This window comes from Spea bombifrons, chromosome 9 (genome assembly GCF_027358695.1).
Source record: "Spea bombifrons isolate aSpeBom1 chromosome 9, aSpeBom1.2.pri, whole genome shotgun sequence".
Classification (NCBI taxonomy): Eukaryota; Metazoa; Chordata; class Amphibia; order Anura; family Pelobatidae; genus Spea; species Spea bombifrons.
The window spans coordinates 11371411-11398983 of record NC_071095.1 but is presented as its reverse complement, the minus strand read 5'-3'; the positions used below and the strand labels follow the sequence as shown (position 1 = coordinate 11398983).

Here is a 27573-nt window from a genome sequence, read left to right as displayed (position 1 = left end):
TTACCAAGTTTCATCCATTGCTTTGATCGTAAATGTCCTACTATTGGGTCTTTGATGGTATAAATACACAGGGACACATGTTCTTTTTTTGTCTGTGTTAAAAACAAGCTGCTCGGAGATAAATCTAATAAAACATATTTTCAAAGAAAACCATTTCTATGTTAATGTCATCATTTTGTTTGTAAAAAGAAAGGTGTCTCCCACTCGTGAAGTTTTAAACGGTATTCGATGTCGTACCAAGTTTCTCTGTGATCATCAAAATATACGGCCTCGGTAAAGACCACGCGGAGTTAACGCGCAGCGATGGGATCCGATGCCGGCAGCGAGCGTTCTCCGTACAGCTGCTGCCGACAGCGTCCCGTGCGGGGTGGGGGGGGATGGGTAGCGGTGTTGCTGGTGCCAAACCTGACTTATTTGCTTTGTCTTCTGTAGGAGAGGAGCTCTAATGCCTCGTGGATACTGTAGAGGTATTGTGTTTTCATTGTAATGACATGGATAGTTTCTGTGAATTTATTATTATTTATTATTATTATTATATGCCTAACATTCATATTTTTGCTTCGTTCAGTAAACCCAACATGGTCTCATCTTACTGCACCGTATGTAACGATTGAATGCCCCGTTGAGGACCATTCGACGGATGAAGCCTGGGTAGGAAGCGTTTTGTGAGCTCGGCTGTAACGTGGGGTCTGTGAGCGAGGGAATCGATCCCGTCTATCACCCCCCCCACACTGATAAAGGGTAATAAGAGGGGTCGTTCTCGGAGAAAGCATAAGAGGGAACGTCATTATCCTCATTACTGCTCAGAATTCAGAGCTCTGCAGAAGCCCCGTCCGTCTTTCACGCCATCGCGCGTCTTCTGAACACATACCAGCCATGTGGCACTATTTATTATTTTCAGTCCCTCTTTAGAATCCAAACCTCTGGCATCCAATCACAAAGGTTCAATTGGACTAAATTGGCTGAAAATAATCCACTCGTCCCCAACGTGAACTCGGCCGTCGACTAAATCTGGGAATTTGCATAAAAACTTCCCTGCGTACATTCGACAGGCGAATTAACAAACATAGCGTTAGATTTCAATCTGCCCAACCTGACAAGCAATCGCCGGCTCGACAGACAAGCCTGACCGTTCACTCATCAGCTAATGGACTCCGTGTCAGCTCTCTACAACTGCAGCGTAACCCCTACCTCTGTATACAGTAATATAACCCCCCCAGCACTGTATACAGTAATATAACCCCCCCCCAGCGCTGTATACAGCAATATAACCCCCCCAGCGCTGTATACAGTAATATAACCCCCCAGCGCTGTATACAGTAATATAACCCCCAGCGCTGTATACAGTAATATAACCCCCCAGTGCTGTATACAGTAACATAACCCCCAGCGCTGTATACAGTAATATAACCCCCAGCGCTGTATACAGTAATATAACCCCCCAGCGCTGTATACAGTAATATAACCCCCCAGCGCTGTATACAGTAATATAACCCCCAGCGCTGTATACAGTAATATAACCCCCCAGTGCTGTATACAGTAACATAACCCCCAGCGCTGTATACAGTAATATAACCCCCCAGCGCTGTATACAGTAATATAACCCCCAGCGCTGTATACAGTAATATAACCCCAAGCGCTGTATACAGTAATATAACCTCCCCAGCACTGTATACAGTAATATAACCCCCAGCGCAGTATACAGTAATATAACCCCCCAGTGCTGTATACAGTAATATAACCCCCAGCGCTGTATACAGTAATATAACCCCCAGCGCTGTATACAGTAATATAACCCCCCAGCGCTGTATACAGTAATATAACCCCCCAGTGCTGTATACAGTAATATAACCCCCCAGCATGGTATACAGTAATATAACCCCCAGCACTGTATACAGTAATATAACCCCCAGCGCTGTATACAGTAATATAACCCCCCAGCGCTGTATACAGTAATATAACCCCCAGCGCTGTATACAGTAATATAACCCCCAGCGCTGTATACAGTAGTATAACCCCCCAGCGCTGTATACAGTAATATAACCCCCCAGCGCTGTATACAGTAATATAACCCCCAGCACTGTATACAGTAATATAACCCCCAGCGCTGTATACAGTAATATAACCCCCCAGCGCTGTAAACAGTAATATAACCTCCCAGCGCTGTATACAGTAATATAACCCCCCAGCGCTGTATACAGTAATATAACCCCCAGCGCTGTATACAGTAATATACCCCCCAGCGCTGTATACAGTAATATAACCCCCAGTGCTGTATACAGTAATATACCCCCCAGCGCTGTATACAGTAATATAACCCCCAGTGCTGTATACAGTAATATAACCCCCAGCGCTGTATACAGTAATATAACCCCCAGCGCTGTATACAGTAATATAACCCCCAGCGCTGTATACAGTAATATAACCCCCAGCGCTGTATACAGTAATATAACCCCCCAGCGCTGTATACAGTAATATAACCCCCAGCGCTGTATACAGTAATATAACCCCCCAGTGCTGTATACAGTAATATAACCCCCCAGCGCTGTATACAGTAATATAACCCCCAGCGCTGTATACAGTAATATAACCCCCAGCGCTGTATACAGTAATATAACCCCCAGCGCTGTATACAGTAATATAACCCCCAGCGCTGTATACAGTAATATAACCCCCAGCGCTGTATACAGTAATATAACCCCCCCGGCGCTGTATACAGTAATATAACCCCCAGCGCTGTATACAGTAATATAACCCCCCAGCGCTGTATACAGTAATAAAACCCCCCAGCGCTGAATACAGTAATATAACCCCCAGCGCTGTATACAGTAATATAACCCCCAGCGCTGTATACAGTAATATAACCCCCCAGAGCTGTATACAGTAATAAAACCCCCCAGCGCTGAATACAGTAATATAACCCCCAGCGCTGTATACAGTAATATAACCCCCCAGCACTGTATACAGTAATATAACCCCTCCAGTGCTGTATACAGTAATATAACCCCCCCAGCGCTGTATATAGTAATATAACCCCCCCCAGCGCTGTATACAGTAATATAACCCCCCCCAGCGCTGTATACAGTTATGTCGTTCGGTAACACAACCTAGTCGGGGTGTTTGTCTGGTAGATTGGGGCTCAGAGACTGGTAACCAAAAATCCTTAAATATCCCTTTCTGTTGCTGCTTGGTAACCGCATTAAATAGACGGCGGCCGTTTAGAAAGCTGTAGCCGTGGTACGTGGAGCATCGCGTGTAGATAGCTGTACTTACGGCGGTGTGGAGAGCTGGGTGTCGGGGGGGTCACCCTCTGCGGCCACTTATTTGTTGTTGTTAGTAGCCGAGGGCTTTTCCCAGCGGCTCGGTGGTTTCGTTGGGACCGGATAGAAACGGATACTTTGTGTCAGTAAGAGCTTCGGTAAAACATACTAACTGAGCTATAGATTTGTTTTCTCTATATTATTCGCTTTTCTGCACAAATTTGTGAAGTTTCGCAATCGCCAGAAAAAACCCATAATCACGATATTTTAAATCATTTGTTAATTTCGCCAAGTTCCCTCTATTTTTATCGGCCCCCAGCGGGCGTCAGCCGTCCCGTGCACCGGAACAAAAGAATGAATTCCACAAAGATGGAAAAATAATCATTCTGCGGCCGGCCGCTCGCAAACCGATCCTTTATCCTATAACAGCGATGAATTAGAAGCGATCTCCGCCGGGCTCTCGGCGCACAAAGGAGCTTTTTCCTCCCCAATTTCATTGAGTCCCCCAGAGGAGAGCCGGCTTCGCGGGATGTTTGCTTTTTTCTTCCGTATTTTAGGCTATAGATTTTCTGCCTTTTGAAAGATGGAGATTCTAAAAATAGATTGCTAGCTCTGTGTCCAACATTGCCATGTATGGCAACTGAGAGGGTCTAAAAACAAGGGGTCTTAAGCTACTTTGGGCCTGATAGAACCACAGAACCCGCCGGCAGATCGGCCCCATTCAGCCCCTGTGTAGTCAGCCCCCAGTCATTGGTCTCGTCTTAGATTCAGGAGCCGTATGTCTATCCCATGCGTGTTTAATCCCCTCACTGTATTACCCTCTACCACTTCTGCTGGGAGGCTGTTCCACTTATCTAAAAAGACCTGTAGCCAAGGGCACCCACTGAGTTGTTGGGTACGATCATTGATGCGCTCGTGTGTATTTATTAAATCTCAATAATTAGTTTCAAATTCTCTTGTCTTTTCCCCTTTAAAAGGTCATTTTGTAAACCGCGTAGCGTGCCGCAACCTGCCTGTCCAACAATCGGCCCCCGGCTCAATTACCGCACGTAAATGTCATGTTTACGCAGAGGAGGACAATGGGAGCTGCGTTTATCGGACGTATTTATCTCGACATAATAAGCTGAAGTTCCTTATTCCGTCTTTTCACGGCCCTGATCTGCAAACAGCCGCGCGGAGATTATTCATGTTCCGGATTTGTGTTTTTTCTGAACAAATGTTGGCTCTCCCTTTGTCTCCTTTCTTCTGGCAATCAGGTCGGCGTACGAGTCGAGACCAACTCAATAAAAACGCGGGCCATAAAAAGTGGCCGCCGGTATCGCTTTCCGATAGCAAAGGTGGGAACAGAAGCCTTTATTTATTTTCCTTCCCAAGAATCGGTTCAGGAAATTGCCGACATAAATTACCGAATTACCAGCTGTCCCCGGCCGCCGCTCAATCTCTTAATGAGGTCCAAAAAATTAAATGTTTATTCAACGTCTTTTTAATAACTTTTCTTTTCTTCTTCCATCCTAACCGCTTATAAACACAATAAATATCCCTACAGCCTAATGTTATAAGATTACCACCCCGCCACCCCAAAGATTGTTTGGGCTCGCTTACAAATGTTCTTGTTTTTGGGAAAAAAGCAGATTTTGTCCATTTAAATAACATGGAATGCTGTAAATGATTATTGTAGCTGGAAACGGCTGATTTTTAATGGAATCTCTTCATAAGTGTACAGAGGCCTTTATCACTCCCATCACTCCTGTGTCCCAATGGCCCTTTATCACTCTCATCACTCCTGTGTTCCAATGGCCCTTTATCACTCCCATCACTCCTGTGTTCCAACGGCCCTTTGTCACTCCCATCACTCCTGTGTCCCAATTGCCCTTTATCACTCCCATCACTCCTGTGTCCCAATGGCCCTTTATCACTCCCATCACTCCTGTGTACCAATGGCCCTTTATCACTCCCATCACTCCTGTGTTCCAATGGCCCTTTATCACTCCCATCACTCCTGGGTCCCAATGGCCCCTTATCAATCCCATCACTCCTGGGTCCCAATGGCCCCTTATCACTCCTGTGTTCCAATGGCCCTTTATCACTCCCATCACTCCTGTGTTCCAATGGCCCTTTATCACTCCCATCACTCCTGTGTTCCAATGGCCCTTTTATCACTCCCATCACTCCTGTGTTCCAATGGGCCTTTATCACTCCCATCACTCCTGTGTTCCAATGGCCCTTTATCACTCCCATCACTCCTGTGCTCCAGTGGCCCTTTATCACTCCCATCACTCCTGTGCTCCAGTGGCCCTTTATCACTCCCATCACTCCTGTGTTCCAATGGCTCTTTATCACTCCCATCACTCCTGTGTTCCAATGGCCCTTTATCACTCCCATCACTCCTGTGTTCCAATGGCCCTTTATCACTGCCATCACTCCTGTGTTCCAATGGCCCTTTATCACTCCCATCACTCCTGGGTCCCAATGGCCCTTTATCACTCCCATCACTCCTGTGTTCCAATGGCCCTTTATCACTCCCATCACTCCCATCACTCCTGTGTTCCAATGGCCCTTTATCACTCCCATCACTCCTGTTTTCCAATGGCACGTTGTGTTCGCTGATCCAAGTTTAAGTATAAAAGGCTAATTGATGGTTAGATTTATGTTGCAGCCAGAAATTTCATTGGTTTCCAGGAAAACAGCTCAGCGACCCCAAACTTTTGAACGGTCGTGTAATTTCGTGTAATTTTGTGTTATTTTGGGTCTGTTTCCCATTTAATTGTGAAGCTTTGAGTAAAGGAATTAGGACTTAAGCCAAACTGGGTAATGAATGAGAAAGCAGAGACTTAAGAAGAATGCTGGGACGATAACCCTAGAGGTGCAGATCCACATAGAGCCTTGACATAGGTCATAAGCTTCTTGTGATCGGTGTCACAGTCCTGATTTCAGTCCCAAGTCCCGCAGTTTTTGATCACCCTTCTGGTGTCTTTAAAAAGGATTTCCTACCATTCTTTTCTTATTCTTTGTAATAAGTTTTCAAGTTCTCCATCTGGATGCTGCTCAGTAAAGTCAGCGGAGTTCTTGGATATTCAGGAAAAGATTAATTTCTGGCAACAGAGAATTTGGCCGAAACCCAACAAATCTCTCCCTTTTATCACGTTAAAGAAAGTGAGAGACCGAAGAGCGGCCCTCGAGGCCGTCAGCTTTCATTAAAGAAAGAGTCCTTCTGCTTGACGAGACCCGCGGGACCCCCGACCGCTCCAGGCGAATCCCATTTTGGCCGGAAGGATTTCCTTTATCGTTAGAAAAATTCTCTTCCGCCGACCAATAGAAGAAGAAGTGAATGCGGCCGGCGTAACGGCATCTCCCGAATCTCCCGACGGACACGACAGCCCCCGAGATCGGAACTCGGCAGCGATTGCGTCACGCGTGTAAATATTTACCGTCCTCCGGGTATAACTGTGGCACTTACGGGGTTAAAAAATGATGGGAGACACCCCCCCCCCCTTAAAGCATAGAAGCCGCTGTCGAAACCTTCGGAAGAAACTCCTCCGAAAAAATGTATTACTTATTGATTCCTATAGCGCCATCATATTCTGTAGCGCAGTACATTGGTTTACTGGGGGTCCATCTCTTTGAGACCCCCCCATTCAGTAAATATAATATAATTGCTGCCCTTTCTCGTTCCGAGGTCTCGAGGCCAGACTTTGGAAGACTTAAGGACCTGAGAAGCGGCATCTAATAACGTTCACCCGGCGCCCTCCGTCAGCGGCGATTATCTGCCGACACGAAACCCTCGGCGCTCGGGCTTTTACCCGGTAACCAGGCAACAAGACCATTTATTCCCGATGCCCCTGAATGTTTGAGCTGAGTCGCGGCTCTGCAGAAAAAGGCATTTTGCCATAAATGATCCGACTTGTAATTTAACGCGGTCGGGGGTATAAAGTAGTTAGAAATCGTGGGTTTTTTGTTAACCACCCCGTTAGTAAATGAAGGTATTAATGCCTTCCATCCGCTTCTAGCCTCGTAACGCAGAATAGACGTTCTTATATTTGCAGGAATTCCCCGGACTGGAGAAAAAAAGACTTTAAAGAAAAAAGAAAGTAGTTTGGCGGCTGGAATCCGTTTACGCGGCGGCTCCGAGGTCGATGATGCCTGCTGGGGTCGCTGGTGATTTTTGGAAGACCCCCCCCCCGGAGTGACGACCCAGCGCTTTACAGGTAACTTAATAACCCTGATAATCCATCAGGAGCCTAAACTTACATGTGATAGCCCAAAACCCGTCACCGTGATAGCCCAAAACCCGTCACACTGATAGCCCAAAACGCGTCACTGTGATAGCCCAAAACGCGTCACTGTGATAGCCCAAAACCCGTCACTGTGATAGCCCAAAACCCGTCACACTGATAGCCCAAAACCGGTCACTGTGATAGCCCAAAACCCGTCACTGTGATAGCCCAAAACCCGTCGCACTGATAGCCCAAAACCCGTCACACTGATAGCCCAAAACCCGTCACTGTGATAGCCCAAACCCCGTCGCACTGATAGCCCAAAACCCGTCACACTGATAGCCCAAAACCCGTCACTGTGATAGCCCAAACCCCGTCACTGTGATAGCCCAAACCCCGTCGCACTGATAGCCCAAACCCCGTCGCACTGATAGCCCAAAACCCGTCACACTGATAGCCCAAAACGCGTCACTGTGATAGCCCAAAACCCGTCACTGTGATAGCCCAAAACCCGTCACTGTGATAGCCCAAACCCCGTCGCACTGATAGCCCAAACCCCGTCGCACTGATAGCCCAAACCCCGTCGCACTGATAGCCCAAACCCCGTCGCACTGATAGCCCAAACCCCGTCGCACTGATAGCCCAAACCCCGTCACACTGATAGCCCAAAACCCGTCACACTGATAGCCCAAAACCCGTCACTGTGATAGCCCAAAACCCGTCACACTGATAGCCCAAAACCCCGTCACACTGATAGCCCAAAACCCCGTCACACTGATAGCCCAAAACCCGTCACTGTGATAGCCCAAAACCCGTCACTGTGATAGCCCAAAACGCGTCACTGTGATAGCCCAAAACGCGTCACTGTAATAGCCCAAAACGCGTCACTGTGATAGCCCAAAACGCGTCACTGTGATAGCCCAAAACCCGTCACTGTGATAGCCCAAAACCCGTCACTGTGATAGCCCAAAACCCGTCACTGTGATAGCCCAAAACCCGTCACACTGATAGCCCAAACCCCGTCACACTGATAGCCCAAAACCCGTCACACTGATAGCCCAAAACCCGTCACACTGATAGCCCAAAACCCGTCACACTGATAGCCCAAACCCCGTCACTGTGATAGCCCAAAACTCGTCACACTGCTAGCCCAAAACTCGTCACAGCCTGGGCTCCACCAACCACAATATTCTCAGCATCAAAACAAGTAATGGAACACTTTAGATCAACAAAGGCCAACGTATGTATTTCACGATAATGACTTACCGGACGCCACGCGCTACATCCGCCCCATATCGCACACATATACACGCCGCCACCTTTATCACCGATCTCCACGGGAACCGACGCGGTTATTAAAAAAAGCGAAATAAAATGTTTATTAAATCAAACACTGTTTATTGGTCCCTGTCCGGGGAACGCAGTTTATCTTTTGTGTAAACGCGTTTAATGATTGCCGTAAAGAGACTCAACCGCAAAGAATTAATTAGCAGAGCGCCTCGTGTTTAATTAATCATCAGTCACGCTCTGTAACGCATTTTATAACAAGATGTACCCGGGGCAGGAGGACACAGAATCTGCTTCCTACAGATATATCATATATTTATTATTCATATAAAATAAATAGAAGATATATTATATATATTATCATATATAACATATTTATTATATATGCTAATAAATAATATATATTATCATATATAATATTTATTTCTTATATGTAATAACTATATATAGTATAATATATTTATTATTCACATAAAATAAATAGATGATATATTATATATATATATTATCATATATAACATATTTATTATATATGCTAATAATATATATTATCATATATAATATATTTATTTCTTATGTAATAACTATATATAGTATAATATATTTATTATTCATATAAAATCCATAGATGATATATTATATATATATATATATTATCATATATAACATATTTATTATATATGCTAATAAATAATATATATTATCATATATAATATATTTATTTCTTATGTAATAACTATATATAATATATTTATTATTCATATAAAATAAATAGATGATATATATTATATATATATTATATATAATATATTTATTATATATGCTAATAAATAATAATAAATATATTTATATTTATTATTTATTATCATATGTAATAAACATATATGATATATATATGATATATATTATCATATATAATAAATATTTTATCATATATATTATATTTATTATATATGATAATATATTTATATAACAAAACAGGTTTCCGTTAATATATCCGTAGATCCCGTTGTACAGCGCTGTGGAATATGATGCCGCTATATAAAACAAATATTATTTTAAATAAAAAAGTAGCAGTATTCTAAAATATTGTAAAATTATTTTTGATGAATATTTAAAATAATGGAATTTTTTTCCTATTGATCCTCTTATTTTTATTTATTTTTTTCTCTTAATCGTCTAATGTTGTTTTTATTTTAAATAACGATATTTATATGTTAAAAATATATGTTTATAAACAAAACACGATTGCAGTAAATCCCGGCCAAGGTTCAGGTATATTCCGGAAAGACGTTTTTCGTGGAATAAACGTATTTTTTTTCTGTACGGTTCTAGATTTGTGGATTTTAAAGCCGGGGTAATCATTTCTCTGGAATTTTTTTTTTTCAGTGATTCCATGGATTTTCCAGATAAAAGTTAATTTTAGTAAATCCCCGCGATTTGGAAATGAACACACCGTGCCGGGAGATGATACGCAAGGTGAGCCGGCGGCGTGCGTTCCCGCCGGGTATTAAAGGTCAGTAGCAGGAGGATCCGCCGGCGGCTCGTTCCCGGGACCAGCCGCTCCGTACTCCTCGTTCTTTCTTCTTTTGATTGACAGACAATCAGGTTTTTAACCTTGTTTCCTGCAACCTGCCCTTCTAACCCCACCTGGGATCATTGCTAAAAACCCAATTGCCCCCTGGGTAAATAGATCAGCCATAGATACATAGTATCTGCCGGCAGATCGGCCCCATCCGGCCCCTGTTTCTCCTGCTGTAAAGACTCAAACCTTAATCAGTCGTTGGTCTCGTCTTCAGGAGCCGTATGTCTATCCCATGCATGTTTAATCCCCTCACTGTATTACCCTCTACCACTTCTGCTGGGAGGCTGTTCCACTTATCTACCGCTTTCTCATCAAACATGGACCATGTTCTCTCAGACAGACTTCCAAATGTATGATCTGTACAGATTAAAATAAGCTACCTATATATATATAAATTTGGGGTATATCATTTTGGGGTAAAAACACCCAACACAGAGCCTCCATTATACGTAATTAGCGCTCGGCCGGGTGATTTTATTTGTAATAAAGTGCCGTGCGAACGGGGGCGGTAATTAGGACGGACAGCCGTGATCTGCAGGGGAGGAATAATCTCTCCCGCATTAGAATGAATTGAATGAGGTGTAACGGCTGATCGGCTCCGAAGCTTTATTTTATTATTTTATTTTTGCCCTTTTTGTGTTGCGCAGAGTAACAGACGGATGAACTCTGCGGGGGGGGGGGATATACCCCACCCGGCACGGAAAGGGTTAACATTTCCATTTAATAAACAAAAAGTTTAGAACGGGTACAGCGGGTGTATTTCTGGCTGAGGATGGTGGGAGTGCAGCAGATTGCCCCGGGGCATGGAGGTCTCTGGCAGTGAAGGGGTTAAGGGAGGATGTTTGCTTTCTGTATCTCATCTCATGGGAACAGATGGTCGCCTCACACTCCTCCTCACTACCTTCCCTACCCTCCTCGCTACCCTCCTCACTACCTTCCCTACCCTCCTCGCACTCCTCCTCACTACCTTCCCTACCCTCCTCGCACTCCTCCTCACTACCTTCCCTACCCTCCTCGCACTCCTCCTCACTACCTTCCCTACCCTCCTCGCACTCCTCCTCACTACCTTCCCTACCCTCCTCACACTCCTCCTCACTACCTTCCCTACCCTCCTCGCTACCCTCCTCACTACCTTCCCTTCCCTCCTCGCACTCCTCCTCACTACCTTCCCTACCCTCCTCGCTACCGTCCTCACTACCTTCCCTACCCTCCTCACTACCCTCCTCACTACCTTTCCTACCCTCCTTGCACTCCTCCTCACTGCCTTCCCTACCCTCCTCACTACCTTCCCTACCCTCCTCACTACCTTCCCTACCCTCCTCGCACTCCTCCTCACTACCTTCCCTACCCTCCTCGCACTCCTCCTCACTACCTTCCCTACCCTCCTCGCACTCCTCCTCACTACCATCCCTACCCTCCTCGCACTCCTCCTCACTACCTTCCCTACCCTCCTCGCACTCCTCCTCACTACCTTCCCTACCCTCCTCGCACTCCTCCTCACTACCTTCCCTACCCTCCTCGCTACCCTCCTCACTACCTTCCCTGCCCTCCTCGCACTCCTCCTCACTACCTTCCTCACTCCTCCTCACTACCTTCCTCACTCCTCCTCACTACCTTCCCTACCCTCCTCGCACTCCTCCTCACTACCTTCTCTACCCTCCTCGCTACCTTCTCTACCCTCCTCGCACTCCTCCTCACTACCATCCCTACCCTCCTCGCACTCCTCCTCACTACCTTCTCTACCCTCCTCGCACTCCTCCTCACTACCTTCCCTACCCTCCTCGCACTCCTCCTCACTACCTTCTCTACCCTCCTCGCACTCCTCCTCAATACCATCCCTACCCTCCTCGCACTCCTCCTCACTACCTTCTCTACCCTCCTCGCACTCCTCCTCACTACCTTCCCTACCCTCCTCGCACTCCTCCTCACTACCTTCCCTGCCCTCCTCGCACTCCTCCTCACTACCATCCCTACCCTCCTCGCTACCCTCCTCACTACCTTCCCTACCCTCCTCGCACTCCTCCTCACTACCTTCCCTACCTTCCTCCTCACTACCTTCCCTACCCTCCTCGCTACCCTCCTCACTACCTTCCCTACCCTCCTCGCACTCCTCTTCACTACCTTCCCTTCCCTCCTCACTCCCCTCCCTGAGAGCCGAGGCCGGGCACTAAAGACCCCCGTAGTGCTTGATTAATAAAATCCTAGATAAGGAATCAGTTGATGATCGGCCATTGTTATCACACCCGGGTATTAAATCTCCCGGTATGTTATGTAATGTAATGAGAAAGGGCGACTCTTCTTAAAGAGCGCCCCCCCTACTGCCCAATTCAAGGCGGCTGGACAGAGGAAAATATTAAACGGGAAAGTGACGGAAGGAGGTTTTACTCTAATGAGAGGGTGTTACATAAGTAGAACAGCCTCCCAGCAGAAGTGGTAGCGGGTAATACAGTGAGGGTATTAAACATGCATGGGATAGACATACGGCTCCTGAATCTAAGACGAGACCAACGACTGATTAAGGTTTGAGTCTTTACAGCAGGAGAAACGGGCGACTAGACGGGGGCCGGATGGGGCCGATCTGCTGGCGGGTTCTGGGTTTCTGTCTAAGGTAAAAATACTTTGAGATAAAACTCTCATCACTCTGAGCCGGACAACGCTTTGAAACTAAAATCTGCTTCCTGCACAGACCCCCAGCACCTGCCCAGTGCAGCCGTTTAGCAATTAGAGGCCTAAACAGACGAGGCAGGCGATCTTCAGTAACTCGCTCACCTGCTTTGCTACGTTTAGATTCAGATGCCTATCACTCCCAGCCGCGCCACCTGACCAGAGCCTCGGGGGGATCCTTTACAGGCTCCTTTAATAACTAGATCTAATAAGGTATATATATATATATATATATATATCTCTCTTCAATCTGAGAACCCGCGAGGTTCCGGGGCCCGGGGGGGGGGAGACCCCCAACCCCCTACCCCCAACCCCCTTCCGAGCCGCGTGCGAAATACGAGGGATTTCAGTGGAAATCTGTGAATTATTCATTTTCCACGTGAATTAGAAATGCATTTTATTAGAGAGAAAAAAGCGCAAACCGGAACACTTTGTCCTCCATTCATAAGAAACAAAAGCTTCGAGAGACGGATCGTGACGGCAGCGAGAGAGCGCGGACCCCCCACCCCCATCGCTGCCGCAAACCCCCCCCAAATACTCCTTTCCAACCACGTCGGGGCGCAAAAAAACAACAAATTACCCCCAAATCCTCCGAATTTAAGGGTTTAGGAATTAAAACGTAGAATTCTGTCCTTAATTCTTATTAAAGGAGCCAGAAAAGAGCATTAAAAGAGAACCAGGGAGAGGACACTCGATGGGGAGGAATAATCATTAAGAACAGAGGGTTAAGGCGGCTGATCTCGGGGGGGGGGCGACGACCCAATTAACGGGATTTAATCGTTTCTCCCCATTCCGCGGGGACGTTATCGGGGGGGCTCGGAATCCGCGTACGAAGCGGCTCCTATAAACTGCTGAATTACCCAAAAACAGGTAAATTTCAGTGTTTGGGTTTTTTCAGGTTACGCGTCGCTTGGTCCGCTCCTTCTGATTGGCCGATGTCTTATCTCCGCGGGCGATCAGGGGACGGTTTCGTTTTACGCGGCTCCGCTCCATTATGGATCTGTCTCCTCTTCACCCGATGCATCTGATAAAGCCGGCCGTCCGGCCGGAGACGCCGCCTGTTACCCGGATTCGCTGTAATCGCCCGTAATCTCCGGGGGCCGGGGGGGGGACACGGAATATTATCTCACGCCTAACGCCGCTCGGGCAACGTCAACTAAATGGTGTTTAAGGACACGTCCGAGAAAAATCATCCAGGATAGAACTGGTTAAAATATAACACAGAACCTGCCGGCAGATCGGCCCCATCCGGCCTCCGTCTAATCGCCCGTTTCTCCTGCTGTAAAGACTCAAACCTTAATCAGTCGTTGGTCTCGTCTTAGATTCAGGAGCCGTATGTCTATCCCATGCATGGTTAATACCCTCACTGTATTACCCTCTACCACCTCTACTGGGAGGCTGTTCTACTTATGTAACACCCTCTAATTAGAGTAAAACATCCTTCCTTTATTTGGGGGGGGGTTGTACCCGAGACCTAAACTTATTTCATGTACAATCTTTTAAACCAGAGCCAATAACAGCTGCCCCAGGTGAGGCAAGGGGGGGGTCCGCTTGAGCTGCCCTCTAGTAATGCCCCTCCGGCCCCCACCAGGTTCCGAGGGCCTGGATTACCGTCCTACAGAACAGCAAAGTTAATATTTATTTTATTGCTTTCAGAACGGGACACATTGTTCATCTTATGCTCTTAATAATGTTCTGTGCAGCGAAGGGTTAAAGCGCCGTCGCTGTGGTTCCATTAAACACCATTTTTTTGTTTTTTTAACAGCAAAACAAAGCGTTAACCATTTGAGTGCCGCCGTCGCCCCCATCTGTTTTTCTTTCAATGAATGAGTTAATGGCACCTGCGGATACGCGCGATAATGAATGCCCCCCCCCCCCCGGGTCCATCTGTCACCCCGGCAGCCCTTTTTATATGTTGGGGGTCTGTGTATAAGATTCAGCTTGCGGCCCCCTCCGGTGCTTCTGAGACGATGCAGGGCTCCTCTGCAGGAGCTGCTAGTCCCGAAGGCTTGCACTCTATCTGACGTCAGTAGCGGGATTGTTCCGTTTGTCTGTAAACAGGTTGGGGATTCTCCGCATCGAGCCGTCGGGACGGGATTAGTATCATCGCCCGTCCGTCAGACCGTCTGCGGGGTACCGAGGGGTCTGTGATTAACCCCCCGCTGACATCTCTCCAATAGCAGCAGCTCTGGACTCTCCCTCCACCTCCCTACTACACCATGGGTACAAAGGAGGAGGGGGGGGGCTGTGATGTCATTTCCAGCAGGGCTGTATATAAATAGGGCAGGCAGTGCTGCAGTGCTTAACAGAGAAAGCCAGGCACGGGAGAGGCAGGTGACAGAGAAATAACCCCCCCCCCGGACCCCTTCCTGCCCCTGCGTGGGGCATTTTCTTGGTTCTGTTATTTTCATTTTTATCATTTTTTTTCTCTTTAAGGTTTTGGCTCCAACAAAAGGAATACGTCGGTGAAATGGCAGCAGAAATGCGTTTTCTGGGAGTGATCTTCATAGCCGTGCATGCGATGCGAGGTAAGATGCGGCAGGCGATGCGGGGTAGGATGCGGCAGGCAGTGTGGGGTGAGATGGGGGGTAAGATGCGGCAGGCAATGCGGGATAAGATGGGGGGTAGGATACGGCAGGCGGTGCGGGGTAAGATGGGGGTAAGATGCGGCAGGCAGTGTGGGGTAAGATGGGGTAAGACGCGGCAGGCGATGCGGGGTAAGATGGGGGGTAAGATGCGGCAGGCAGTGTGGGGTAAGATGGGGGGGTAGGATGCGGCAGGCAGTGTGGGGTAAGATGGGGTAAGATGGGGGGTAAGATGCGGCAGGCAGTGTGGGGTAGGATGGGGGGTAAGATGCGGCAGGCAGGTTTCAGCACCGTGGACAGCAGCCACATCCCCCACGCAGCATCCGCCGAGCTCCTTCAGATGACCTCGCAGGGCTCATCCCCAAATAGGATTAACCCCGGGGTTTCCATGAATATGATTATTATTATTATTTATATATCGCCGTCATACTCCGCAGCGCTGTACAATGTGTTATTATTATTATTTATATATCGCCGTCATACTCCGCAGCGCTGTACAATGTGTGTTATTATTTATATATCGCCGTCATACTCCGCAGCGCTGTACAATGTGTGTTATTATTATTTATATATCACCGTCATACTCCGCAGCGCTGTACAGTGTGTTATTATTATTTATATATCACCGTCATACTCCGCAGCGCTGTACAATGTGTTATTATTATTATTTATATATCGCCGTCATACTCCGCAGCGCTGTACAATGTGTGTTATTATTATTTATATATCGCCGTCATACTCCGCAGCGCTGTACAATGTGTTATTATTATTATTTATATATCGCCGTCATACTCCGCAGCGCTGTACAATGTGTGTTATTATTATTTATATATTGCCGTCATACTCCGCAGCGCTGTACAATGTGTTATTATTTCTGTAGCGCCATCATACTCCGCAGCGCTGTACAATGTGTTATTATTTCTGTAGCGCCATCATACTCCGCAGCGCTGTACAATGCGCAAATAACAGAACAGGAACAACAAGCTAAGGAGAGCTCAAAGGAGCTTACAATCTAAACGCTCTGACCCAAATCTGAGCTTCCAGACCTGCAGCCAAGGTCACCTTTTATCCCAAATCATCCACCCGCTGATTAATCCCCAAAATACAGCGCTGCGGTATATGATGGCGCTATAGAAACCAATCACTCATAATAATCATGAAATATTTAACCCCCCCCCCCCGGCGGCAGGGAGACCTCGGACTTCATCGCTTGAGGTTTTAGGGATTTTTAATGAATAATAAAGGAAATCATGAATTTGGTGAAACGGGGATTAAGCTGTTTTTCGGGAAATGTTTTTCAGCGATGTCCCTTCCGGTGTCGAGCCCGGCGAGCGAAGGTGACACGAAGGTGAGTTCATGGACGCCAGCCGCGCTTCTTTACTAGAAATGAGCTGAAAATGTATAAATAACACAAAAAAGACAGGTTTTCAGAAATGTATATTTATTCATTTTAAACAATAACATTATATTCTAAAATATTCTGTATATGTATGGTGTGTGTGTGTATGGTGTGTGTGTATATGTGCTTATAGTGTGTATGTATAGTGTATATATATACTTATGTATAGTGTGTGTATATATGTGTGTATGGTGTATATATGTGTATATATATGCTTATAGTGTTTATGTATAGTGTATGTATATACTTATCTATAGTGTGTGTATGGTATGTGTATAGTGTGTGTGTGTATATATGTGTGTGTGTTTGTATATACATGTATAGTGTATGTATATACTTATCTATAGTGTGTGTATGGTATGTGTATAGTGTGTGTGTGTATATATGTGTGTGTGTTTGTATATATATATATAATATATATGTATGTATGTATAGTGTGTATATGGTTTGTGTGTATATATATATGTATGTATGTATAGTGTGTATATGGTGTGTTTGTGTGTGTATATATATATATGTATATGTATGTATGTATAGTGTGTGTAAATATGGTGTGTGTGTGTGTGTGTGTATGTATAGTGTGTGTGTATATATGTATGTATGGTGTATATATATGTGTGTATTTGTGTGTGTGTATATATATATATATATATATATATATATATATAATATATATGTGTGTGTGTATGTATGTATGTATAGCGTGTATTTGGTGTGTGTGTATGTGTATGTATAGTGTGTGTATGTATATATATATGTATGTATGGTGTGTGTGTGTATATATATATATATAAATACCTGACTACTGTAAGGTGGTTTTGTGTTCAGTGTTTAATGTACTAGTTACTAATATTGATTTTTGGGGGTCCTTTATAAGAGGGGAGGGAGGAATCCAGTATTTACCCTCAAAGACCCTCTGAATGCCCCCGAGACAGGACGGTGATTACGGAAACCCGATGTATAACGCAAACACTAATAATGATTATCCCCGGTGATTGTTTCCTCCTCGGCACACCAAGGGGTTAATATATATATTTTTGTTTTTTAACTGATATTTATGAAATACATTGTGTATACAGTATGTATGTGTGTGATATATTATATATATATATGTAGTATGTGTGTATATAGATAATCTATGTATATATATGTGTGTATATGTGTGTATGCATATATGTAGATTTTATATATATATATGCAGCATAGTGAATAACCCCCAGATCTGGCGGGGGCCGGTTGGGGGGCTGCATTTCCCGAAGCCCCCCCCCGTTTCATTCATTCGCCTGTCGGGTTTTGCGTGCATGAATTCGCAGACTGCCGCGTCAGCCGAACGGCGGCTTTACGTTAATCTCGCTTCATTATGAGTCACCCGGCGCTGGAAGCCGAGACCTTCTTGGCTCTCAGTCCAAGCTGTAAGGGTTTTATGATGTCATAGAGAGCGGTATCGGGGTTCTTTCATTTTAACCCTTATACCTCCGGCCCCACGTGACGCCAGGAAAACCTTTATTTCATGTTTTAAGCTCAGTATTAATATTTGTAATAATAATAATTTAGAAGCATTTGGCCATCGAATCGAGGCGTTCCCTGCCTAAGAATCTGTCGAGGCTCTGAGCCTGACCCAACATTTCATCCCCTACCACCTTCTCTAGCAGGCTATTCCACGCATGCACAACTCTTTCTGTTAACAAATACTGTACATTGCTTTGTTAGCTTTGGCTGATTGTGGGCTCATAATTTATGACAATGCTCTGCAGGTCATTAGAACTCGGATCCAATGCTCTGCAGGCTATTCCCGCTTGTATATAATGCCCCGAAGCCCCGCGCTGCCAGCACCCAATGCTACCGCAACGCTCTGCAGCTTGAAATTAGAAGCCAACCTGCTTCTGACTGCTGACCGCAGGATATCTCGCCCTTTACGTCTTTGGTTACGGCGTTTGCTTCTCTGCAGGTTCCTCTTACTGGGGCGTAATACTCTGATTAAACCAAATATTACGTTGATTTATCAGCTGGTTCAAATTTATATATATATAGAATTTATTTTACTGAGAGGGTGGTAGATAAGTGGAGCAGCCTCCCAGCAGAAGTGGTAGAGGGTAATACAGTGGCTCCTGAATCTGAGACGGGGCCGATCTGTGTTTTAATCTGATTTTCAGTCTTTACGGCCGCGCTCAGAATTTAGAATCTCTTTTGACTAAAACGTTGAATTATTGATTGCGCTTCTGGAGATGCGGCGAGGAATTAGAATTGAGAGATTGTTTCTGCTTATTTTTCTTGGAATGATCTGGTTTTTGGGATTCTGTTACTGGCTGATAATGTGAGTAAATTGCCCCCCCCCCATTGGGGGGGGACCCTCAGGTGGGATCCGCGTCTCATCGCTTCCTTCCTCTCGTTGTTCAGGTGATGAAATGCATCGTGGAAGTCATCTCGGATACTCTGTCCAAACCCAGTCCTCTTCCCATCAGCCAGAGCTGCCTGGAGACCCTCCGCAGAGGTACGTTCATGCGGAACATGCGCGGCCCGACCGCTTATCCCTTTACGCGTTTAACCCTTTTATAGGAAAATATATATATTTTCTGTGTTACTGTTGCTGATTCCGCATCACCTGGACCTCTGCCAGGCGGCGGTGCAATACGGTCACCAGAGATGACTATAGCTTATAGCACCCCCCTTAGTATTTAAGGCCATCGTTGGTATTACACCCACAGCGAATACAATGTATCAGAACAGATGGTTTAGAACGGGGCGTCCAACATGCGGTCCACGGGCCAAATGTGGCCTGCGAGACCTGGAGGTGCGGCCCGTGTAAGATTGGCAGCCAGGGCAACCGATCTTACGCGGGCCGCACCTCGAGCCCTGCTACTTACCTGTGGGAGGGTCTTCTGTACTGCATAGAGGAAGCGGAACCTAGCAGAGTTCACGTGACATCACATGACTCTGCTCCAGTCCTGCTTCCTCTGTGCAGTACCAGAGAACGCAGAGGGAGGCTGCGCCCCCCTGCTGAAGTCTGTGAGCGGCATCGAGGAGCTGCAGTGCAGGTAAGGGGGTGGGGAGGGTGTTTGAATGAGTGTATGTGATGGAGGGAATTAATCTGTGAATGAATGAGTATATGAATGAGTGTCTGTGTGTGTGTGATAGCATGGGTGTGTAAGTGCTGGAACCTAGGCATGATGGGACTTGCTGTTAGCAATCACACTCCTATCATGTCAAGTCAGCTAGTACATGCATAAACCTAGCTAGCTGCCCCCCTTGTGTATTGATGCTGCCAGCAGTATGGGGTCTGCACATCACTTACAGCCACCCTGTACCAGCGTGTACTGGCTGACTTGGCATGATAGGAGTGTGATTGCTAACAGCACTCACACTCCTATCATGCCAAGTCATATTGCTAATTTTCATGTAGTGCAGGTGGGGCCCCGTGAACTGTTCCTTGGGGGCCACTGTAAGTCTCCAATCCTAATTAACATAGAAGGGGCTTCTGTCTTCCCAGTGGTCATTGAACCACAACAACTCCCATCATTCTTGGCTTGCCGTCCACCCTGCGAGCCGTTTAGACGCAGAGCCCCCTTTCTGAGGGTTTAATGGCCGTAACGTTTGTGTTTGTTGCAGATGAACGAATTATCTCCATTCTGCGGCATCAGAACCTCTTAAAGGAGCTTCAGGAACTGGCAGCTCGAGGTGAGAAATTTACCCGACCCCATTATGTTTGTGTTGGAAATTTTACCGGCAAGTAGACCTGAACCTCCTGGCAGATCGGCCCCATTCGGCCCCCGTCTAGTCGCCTGTTCCTCCTGCTGTAACGACTCAATCCTTAATCAGTCGTTGGTCTCGTCTTAGATTCAGGAGCCGTATGTCTATCCCATGCGTGTTTAACCCCCTCACTGTATTACCCTCTACCACTTCTGCTGGGGGGCTGTTCCACTTATCTACCACCCTCTCAGTAAAGAACTAGACTGGGGGGGTAGATAACGGGCAGGCGTTCTGCCGACATTTTGGTTTCCCTGTAATATTTTTCCATTAGCCAATTAACGTCTCAAACCGCGGCTCCAGACCTCAAGATGAAGCTGAGGTGACGTCTGTGGCCTCCACGGGGACCGTGAGGTTAACCTTTTCAGTGCCAAGGTGACGTCTGTGGACTCTGCGGGGACTGTGAGGTTAACCTTTTCAGTGCCAAGGTGACGTCTGTGGACTCTGCGGGGACGGTGAGGTTAACCTTTTCGTTACCAGATGGGGCGTGTAAGGCTTGGAATCATTGTTTTGTTCAGCGTGTTTGGTGCGGGGAGGGTTAACGCTGTGTAGCTTGTGGTTATGTCCTCTGAGACGTCCCGGGCTCCATTCCAACCCTGGAGGCTCAGGGGCCGTGGCATCGTCATGGCTCAGGGGGCCACCGCGTCGTCATGGAGATGGCAAAAGCTGTTTATAGCAAAGCGTCAGCTCTGCGTCTCAGACTTCATCTCTCCTCTCTGGCAGGCGCTAGGTGATACGCGGCCTCTGCTGGTTAATATATGGGACTTTATCATTTTTTAAGGCCAGTATAGTGCTGTCTTTATTGTACTGCAAAATACAGTGGAACAGCCTCCCAGCAGAAGTGGTAGAGGCTAATACAGTGAGGGGAGGTCCGGAGAGATTGTCCAATCAGTATGTATGTGTTGTGCATGGAATGACTGATGTGACCTCATAGACGACGTCTAATTGTTCTGTGCACGCGGATTAATGGTATTTAACAATCCGCGCTTAGCAGATCAGCGCCTTTAGAACAATCCTGGATAGAACACCGAGTGCCGCGTCTCATCCGGCGAGTCGTCTCGGAGCCTCTTAACGCGCCTCGGGTACGACGTTACCCGCTTTCACAGCGTTTAATCCTCCCCGGTAGAGGAGAGGGGGAACGGTCGGGAAGCGGTAGGATTGAAGCCACGGAAGAGCCGCGTCACGGATGCCACGCGCATGGAGGGTCTGTAGGAGAATAGGGTGGTCGAGCGCGTCGAAGGCGGCTGAGAGGTCCAACCAGCGTTGCCTGCGAGGAGGTCGTCGGTCATCGCAGTCTCTGTTGAACGCTGGGGCCGGAAGCCGGATTGCAGAGGGTCGGGGAGAGAGTTGTTTGTTGGCTGGTTGAAGGTTATGGGAAAGAGGAGAGGTGATTAATGCAATGATAAATGTTTGTTTGGAGAGATGGAGGGCCGATGTGTAGGCACGGAGCATGAGTTTGTAGTGAGTGAAGTCTTCAGGCGAGTGAGTCGTCCTCCACAGGCGCCCGGCGGTGCGTGAACACCGTTGAAGGAGACGCGTCTGAGTGGAACGCCACGGCTGAGGTGGACGGCGTGGGGGATTGCGTACGGTTACAGGGGCGACCATATCTAGGGCTGAGGCTAGTGTACGGTTACACCGAGCGGTGTCCGGACAGGAGGAGGATGGACTCGGAGTGGCCGTCGTGTCTCTGTAAGATGGAGTGTTGAGGTTGTGGAGGTTATGGTAGGTTTGTGGTGGTTTCTCGGGGGGGGGGGGTTGTGGTGGTTTCTCGGAGGGGGGGTTTGTGGTGGTTTCTCGGGTGGGGGGGGTTTGTGGTGGTTCCTCGGGGGGGGGTTTGTGGTGGTTCCTCGGGGGGTGTTTGTGGTGGTTCCTCGGGGGGTGTTTGTGGTGGTTCCTCGGGGGGGGTTGTGGTGGTTTCTCGGGTAGGGGGGGTTGTTTGTGTGTTATGTGGAGGTTAAATGTAAGCAGGCTGTGATCGGACAGACAGACAGGAGAGTTGGAGAGCTGAGATGTGGAGGGAGGGAGAGCACAGGATCGATGTGGTGTGGAAGCAGCAGGTGGGGACGGCTCTTCAGGAGGTGCATTGAAGTCCCATGGGATTAGTGTAGGGATGGAGGAGGAAAGAAAGTGGGGAAGCTTGGCAGCAAAGCGAGCAAAGACATGTGAGGTGGGCCAGGGGGCCGGTAGAGAGAAGGTCAGACAGGGTGGGTATTGGAGGTAGACACTGACAGGTGCAGTGAGGAGAATACCGACACCACCTCCACGTCTGTCTCCAGGCTGGGAGTGCAGCAGGGGTGTTGGTGTCTGAGGGTGTCAGCCATGTTTGATAGAGACGGATAATACATGGGACTGTGATTAATGGGCAGTGGATGCCTTAACCTGTCAGTGCTTAGTGGTTGGGTTATGGAGACGACAGACAGGTGTATGAGTTAGGGGTGGGATGATAGATGGGATGGAGCGGTGAGGACTGTAGAGGGTTTGCCTAGGGGTGGTGAGGCTGCAGTGATTGTGGGAAGGGGAATAGAAGCATGTATGGGGTGATAGTAGGGTAGGAGAGCAGCATGCAGGTGGTGTTGTGGCTTACCTGTTTTCTGTCGTTCCCTCCGTTTCAACTCCTGTTTTAACTCTTATCTGTCGACTGTCCACTTAAAAGAGGCCACGCAGCTACAAGGCCAAGCAAGGCCCAGGAATACATAGGGCCGGCCTCACCGGTCGTCAGAGAAGTTAATTGCTAACAGGAGGGAGACGTCCACACCCCGGGCTACAATTGCAATTAGACTAGACTACATCCAGCTGAAGGTAACCCTTGGATCGGAGCAGGGTGTATAAATATACATAATACAGACATAACATGGCAAACACAGCACAAGATGAGGGTTCATATGTGTATACATCACCATTCATAAATATATCAAACAGCCTCCCAGCAGAGGTGGTAGAGGTTAATACAGCGCGTGCATGGGATAGACATACAGCTCCTGAATCTAAGACGAGACCAACGACTGATTAAGGTTTGAGTCTTTACAGCAGGAGAAACGGGCGACTAGACGGGGGCCGGATGGGGCCGATCTGCCATCACATATTAGGTCTCTCTGAATTGTCTGATGCCATCACATCTTCTGAGCAGGAGCCACAGAGAGGGTGCAGAAGAAGAGCGGTGTGTTTGAGGACGAACCTTCAGGAGTCCTTGAGAGTCAAAACAACAAGCCCGAGGCATCCGGTGAGTGTCGGCGTGACCTACGAGTCCAAACAAACACCCGGATCCTCTTTCCAGCGACCTCGTTGCAGCTGCCTGTTTGCATGGAGTGTCTCCTCACACGATCCGCTCTCCAGCGGCCAAAACTGATACAAGGATTAGTGATTGATTCATTATCCAGCTTCAGATCTTCGCGCCTTCATCACGAGCCTCTGCGAGTAAGAGCTGTCGGAAGGCTCTCCAGTTGGCCAACAAGTTGATGTTGGCCATGAGCTCCGGCCCAGCCAAGCCGTTGTTGAGTTAACATCACATTTCTGCCCCAATTAACTCTTGACTTGATCAGTAAATGAGTTGACTTCACGTTGCTTCAGTGAATAAACAATTTCAATCATTCGTCAACAAACATTCCATATTCTGCCCCATTCACTCACCACCTATCACAGCATAGAAACCGCATCGATACAACGTATCACATAATAATAAATCTCTCATTAACACAAATAAATATGCAACGTCCTCATTCTAATCCAGCACGTTACATTTTCCTTTTTATTTCTTTCACAATGAAAGGCTGAAAGCGATTAGTTTGGAAAAATTTCCTAGGAGGGGGGGGGTAGTCCAAGTTTTGTCAGCAGACATTAGGAAACTTTAGAGAATCACTCGGCACATCTTATCTTTTACAGATATATCAGAGGAGATCACGGAGACTCCCAAGACTTCATCGGCCGAAAGCTCCTCGGAGAGCCGCGAGACAAAGAGACAGACTGAGGAGGAAGAGGAGGCTCCGGAAAGCAGCCGGGAGGAAAACATCGCGGACGAGCTGGAAAGCAACGACATCGACAAGAGAGAGCCAGCCGCCGCCGACGAGGACATAGACAACCACATCACAGACCACATCAACGACCAGGACCTCCCAGCAGAAGACAACACAAGCGATGTCCACGACTCCGAGGAGAAAGAGGCAGCGGCCGAGAACAAAACCGAGTCCGGCGAGACGGAAGAGACAAGAGACACCGAGAAAGCCGATTCCAAAGCAGACAGCGAAGAAGCCGAGACCCAGAGAGATGACGGTACGTTCCAGAAATACACAAAATGTTACCGATGGTTACGCTGGAGAAGGGGGAAGACATTCCGCACTGCACGCAACAATAACTACTCCAACTCTAATCGTTAAGCCTGACGGGAACGATGACGGTACCACCAACCCTGTCTCCAAACAGAATTCCACTCTAATCACAACTCCTAACATAAATCTGACTTTAAATATAACTTTAATCTTCATCCCAATCAGTAGACCCAGAACTACTAAATAAATAAATAGATATAAATAAAGATAGAAATCACCCCAGCCCCTGTGCTAATCGAGCTGGACCATAGACGTTACATCTACACGGTACGTATGGATGACATCATAAAGCTCGTTGCATCACAGCTTCAACTCGTTGTAACTAACTATTTAATCCAAGTTCATAAACCCCATGGAGATAAATAAAGACGGAACCTTTTTCCTGTATTCTGTAGGAATTCCTGGACTTTATGGGGGTTTTTTTTTTTGTTTTTTAAGTTTGTCAATCCCGTTATGATTCATTTCCTAGAATCGATGACGGCTCCAGAGGAACACGAATCGGAAAAAGACGAGACCTCGTTAGACAGCGGTAACAGCAAAGACGGCGAGCGGTTGGACGGCGGGAACTCTCATTACCACGAGCACAGGAGCGAAGAGGAGACCTCGTCCGCCGAGCTGGACGATTCCAAGCGATTTAACAAAATGGACGAGCTGGCGAAGCAGTTGACCTCCAAGAAGTGGGCCGAAGAAAACGGCAGCGAGGAGGCCGGGCTCGGGTCCAAGGAGTGGAAATACGACCCCGGAACCCAGGAGAGCGACGAGAGACGTCCGTGGCAGCACCCAAGAGGTGACGGCGCCGAGAGCGAGTCTCAGACCGCAAAGAGACCCGATCCAGAAGAGAAGAAAGAAGAAGAAGGAAGCGCCAACCGGAAGACCGAGGTGGGTTCCAGCGCTATAGATACATTTAATTAGCACAGCCGGCGAGAGATAACGGGGACGATGATTATACCCGAGTTAGCGTTAGTCACAATGTTTCCATTTAGTATCCGTAGTTATTGGACGTTTTAAAGGACAAAGAGAGCGAATAAGTGGGAGGCAGGAAGACATTTCATTCCGTTCAGAATTCGTGCGAATGAATTAAAGTTTCCCCCGTAGTAAACCTCCTCTGCAGAGAGTTAATTGGGAGATGACGGCGAGGGCGGCCGGCGTAATTATCTCACCTCCGCGTTTCTTCTTCTTCTCCAGGATCAGGAGTTGGAGAGTCTCGCCGCCATCGAGGCCGAGCTGGAAAAGGTCGCACACAAACTTCACGAACTAAGAAGGGTTTGAGCCTCAAACTTCTCTGGGAATCTTTCCGACGGCACCTTCTTTCCTCCCCAATTCAATCTCTCTGCCAGAGAGGCCAAAAATCACACAGCATATTTTTTTTAGATTTTTTGGGGCATTTTCTGCAGGATTCTGGCAAATCACACAATAAGTTATAATTTATCAATCACATTACACACGACAGGGCGAAGTCAATAATTCTCTAAATGTTTGTGAAAACTCTGTTTGTTTTAAACAATATCTGTGAATTACCAAATACTTGAGATTATCGGGCAAAAAAGGCCGAGGGAATTCCAATTTTTTTTTTCACATTAATTTTTTATGCTGAATGCTTTTTTTTGGGGGGGTTTAAATGATTTTCATTAGATTGACATATTGCAATAACTTGTTACCTTTTGATTAAATGTGGGAACATGGGGTATATTCTCTATATAAAAATAATTACAGGGAAATAAAATGCAGGATTTTTCCTCTGTCTTGATTTGTCTTTATTTTACAATAAAATATAATTAATAAAATATAATAAAATATTAATTTGCGGAGCACATTAACCCCGACAAGACATACATTTCTGCACGTTGCAAAATTGAATTTCCTTTGTCTTTTCGAGAGCATAAAAAGAGCCCCGAAATGTATTTTTTTTGCTGCTAGGGCAATCTAATATTTCAACCTATAAGCACACTATGAGAACAGATCTAATTAATGTAGACTGACAAAAAAAACAGGTTAATTAATTACGATATGATGGAGACAGTGTGTTCTAAAAATTAATCATTCTTTAAAAAAAAAATATTTATTATAAAAATTCCCCAATAAATATATTGGTTTGGGGGATTTTTTACAATAAATATTTATTGTTTGTAAAGAATTAATGTTTTTAGAAGACATCATCTGTGGATTAATACATATCGTGTGGCGGCGGCGGGCGCTCCTGTATCGGGTGACCCCGCTTTTGGCTTCGCAGACGTGGAACAGAAGAGCCGACAGCTGGAGAAGCCGGTCCGTTCGGCTCGGAAGCTCGTTGGAATAATCATTAGAAACGACTTGTTTTTTCTCTAATTCATTCATATTCACCACTTTCCTAAAATATCGCGTTCGGGGCACAGGACCGCGCCGCGTTTCTTTACGAAGCCAAACGAAGAGCGAGAGCTATCGGGTTATGCGGGCGCTTTCACCACGTAGAACATTACGATGAGAGATAATGACGCCCGGATAACGACACCGACCCAAATATCTAACCCATTAAT

At 46.7% G+C, this 27573-nt stretch overlaps 2 protein-coding genes across 2 annotated transcripts in view; one reads left to right on the top strand and one right to left on the bottom strand.

Annotated features, from left to right (window-relative positions):
* Window positions 1-27573, bottom strand: part of GON7 (GON7 subunit of KEOPS complex) — a 118842-nt gene that overhangs the window by 38647 nt on the left and 52622 nt on the right. The window lies entirely within an intron of this gene.
* Window positions 15325-26803, top strand: CHGA (chromogranin A). Its single transcript, XM_053474731.1, has 9 exons — window positions 15325-15344; window positions 15447-15538; window positions 16897-16943; window positions 19392-19485; window positions 20601-20669; window positions 23866-23958; window positions 24618-25004; window positions 25530-25939; window positions 26246-26803. Exons 2-9 carry the CDS (start codon window positions 15481-15483, stop codon window positions 26327-26329), a joined length of 1242 nt encoding a protein of 413 aa, XP_053330706.1. The 5' UTR covers window positions 15325-15344; window positions 15447-15480; the 3' UTR covers window positions 26330-26803.

Bases quoted from the DNA above. Each gene is read 5' to 3' on its own strand.
- CHGA (XM_053474731.1), top strand. From the start codon at position 15,481: ATGGCAGCAGAAATGCGTTTTCTGGGAGTGATCTTCATAGCCGTGCAT. The intron at 15,539-16,896 runs GTAAGATGCGGC...AATGTTTTTCAG, and splicing joins AGCCGTGCATGCGATGCGAG to CGATGTCCCTTCCGGTGTCG. The intron at 16,944-19,391 runs GTGAGTTCATGG...CTCGTTGTTCAG, and splicing joins CGAGCGAAGGTGACACGAAG to GTGATGAAATGCATCGTGGA.